Consider the following 2500-nt stretch of genomic DNA (forward strand, 5'->3'; position numbering starts at 1 on the left):
TCTACCAGACACGAGAGACCAATTCCTCACAGAAAACACGGACACAACGCCGAGGCAGAGTCCTGCAGAATCCTTGAGAGTATTCGAGAGTAGAGTGAGGAGGGCGAGCAGTGAAGCAGCGCCAGCAGCAGCTGCAGCACCAAAGTACACAAGATTGGAGCCGCCGGCTGCACCGTTTCCAGATGTGTTTTACGGGGGCCATGCACACACATATTATGGTAGGGGTGGATGTTGTTGAAGGAATGATTCGCTTTCCCTTTTTTGATCATTTGTAAGACTCGCTGCTAAATGACTGGCTCATTTTACGCATATAGCTATGAATAACAAATGATGATCCCTTCTTATTTTACCTTCACCTAGCGGTCAATGTATAAAGTGAGAAGGTGTCAGATGATTGTCATTTTGAAGTAATTTGAAAACACACTAGCCTGTGGTCTGACACGGTGTATCTTACGTCTTGGCTGAAACCACAACGTGTGGTATACTCAGTTGAAGTTATTCTTGCTCAACATGCTGGCTTTTGACCCACTGTCCCATGTCAAGGTATCTAATTGTAAATTTTATGGAACAATCTTTCCTATGCAGCATTTGTTAATCAAAAATTACCACTCTTCTAGGTATAGGGAAATCGACGCAAGAGGAGTTTTCAAGCTGTCATAATAGTTCTGCATATGTGCAGATTCACATATCCTGCATCTTTCACAAGGCTCCATACTCCTAGTAATCAATTATTAGTCATCATCGGCATACGGTTTCTATATTCATCATCTTAGCAGTAGCTCAGTGGGTCAGCTCTAGCTGCTTTTCCCTCCACCAAACGCCAACATAGACATACACACCTTGATAAAGACCAGCCGTTTCTTATCTCTTACACACACACGCACACACGCATACACACACGCACACACACACACACACACACACACACACACACACACACACACACACACACACACACACACACACACACACACACACACACACACACACACACACACACACACACACAAACAAGTGCACGCACACGAGCCGTTATACATTTGCCCAATATACCTACTTTTTGTCCTTCTTCTTCATCTCTCCTGCTCTCTCTATCATTTTCTCTTCCTCTCACTCCTGCTCTGTCACTCTATGAGCAGGTCCCACTTTCCCAAGGAACTCTGACAGCTTCCTCTATACCTCTTTGCCACGGTTTCCACCCCTACCCCATCCTCTGGTCTCCAACGTTGCCATGGCGATGCACCAGGACGAGGATGGAGACACGTATGTTGTTGTTTTTTTCATCTAAGGCTGGAAATGTATTGCTTTGAAAAATGATCCTATCATATCGTATGAATCAGCAACACTCATTTGCCCTGTCTTCACCCCCCACCACAGACCCACACACACACGTGCACACACACAAAATACACAAATCTGTATCAGGGGATCCATCATACTACTTATTATAGAACTAGGATCTATCCAAATTTCTTTTATGAAGTAAATCACAATTTTTTCTTTAAAACACACAATCATAAGCAGAATATTGCTAGATTGGCTACTTCCAAAAGTTATATAATTAGGTGTACAGTTTGACGTGTCACTTACTCACAGGGTTTGAAAGCTACTCACTGTGACCCATTTAATTTTTTTGTACATTCATATTGAAACTGCTCCATATTTCACAAGCGTTGATCCGTAGGACCACTGTATTCTGTAATAATATAACCCTGATTGAGTGACTAGCTGAAACATCATCATTCAGTTCCGGGGACGGCCTGATACAATCACCTTTGTCTTCTGTTTTACAACCGTCCACTCATCTGGATGTTTTAATATGTTAAAGTCACAGTGGAGGCTAAATGTGTGTGTGTGTTTGTGTGTTGGTTTCCATAATATCTCTATCAATGGATCCCACAAAAGTATAATTTAGTTGGTGATTGGATTGTGGTGGGCATGTGAAACGTTAAGCAATCGACAAAACAATGAACATTTCTCAAGAATCCTCTCAACAAAAATGTTAACTGTCATGCTTGGGCACCTTGCACGGTTGAAAACAGCCCACACACACACACTGAGTCAGATGACAGATGGCTGATACTACCAATGCACCTGCAGTCATGTGACCGGCGCCCGCATGTCCAGGAATCTATCACACCATTGTGGCTTAATGCAATATCAGTGTCATTTGCATCCATGTGCTGCTGAGATCACATGGCGATGACGAAGGCAGCGCTGTAACTAGTGACCACGGCCCATGGGGAGCGCCGAGCGGTGCTCTGAAATCAAGTTATGGCTGCCGTTACGGCATGAAATACATAAAGTAACAGGAATAAATATGATTCCTAATGTCAAGCCCATAACAAGCCTCAAACACATCGGCAGCATGCATGTACATTATTACACATTCAGAGGACCATTTGGAGAGGCTAACCATCATGCACTTAATATTGTGGAGTACACATACAACTAAATGTGATTAATAAATGCATAAAAAGCAATGATAGGCATGCTTGAG

The 2500-nt window shown here is 43.0% G+C and overlaps 1 protein-coding gene across 1 annotated transcript in view; it reads left to right on the plus strand.

Moving 5' to 3' along the window:
• The window catches only part of bcl3 (BCL3 transcription coactivator), a 21320-nt gene that overhangs the window by 795 nt on the left and 18025 nt on the right, over positions 1-2500 (plus strand). Inside the window, exons 1-2 of the mRNA XM_060064174.1 lie at positions 1-218; positions 1140-1263. The exon at positions 1-218 is cut by the window's left edge and continues 795 nt beyond it. Of these exons, the coding sequence (XP_059920157.1) occupies positions 1-218; positions 1140-1263 (342 nt within the window). The remainder of the gene's footprint in view (positions 219-1139; positions 1264-2500) is intronic.

Source organism: Gadus macrocephalus, chromosome 11 (genome assembly GCF_031168955.1).
Source record: "Gadus macrocephalus chromosome 11, ASM3116895v1".
In the NCBI taxonomy this organism is placed as follows: Eukaryota; Metazoa; Chordata; class Actinopteri; order Gadiformes; family Gadidae; genus Gadus; species Gadus macrocephalus.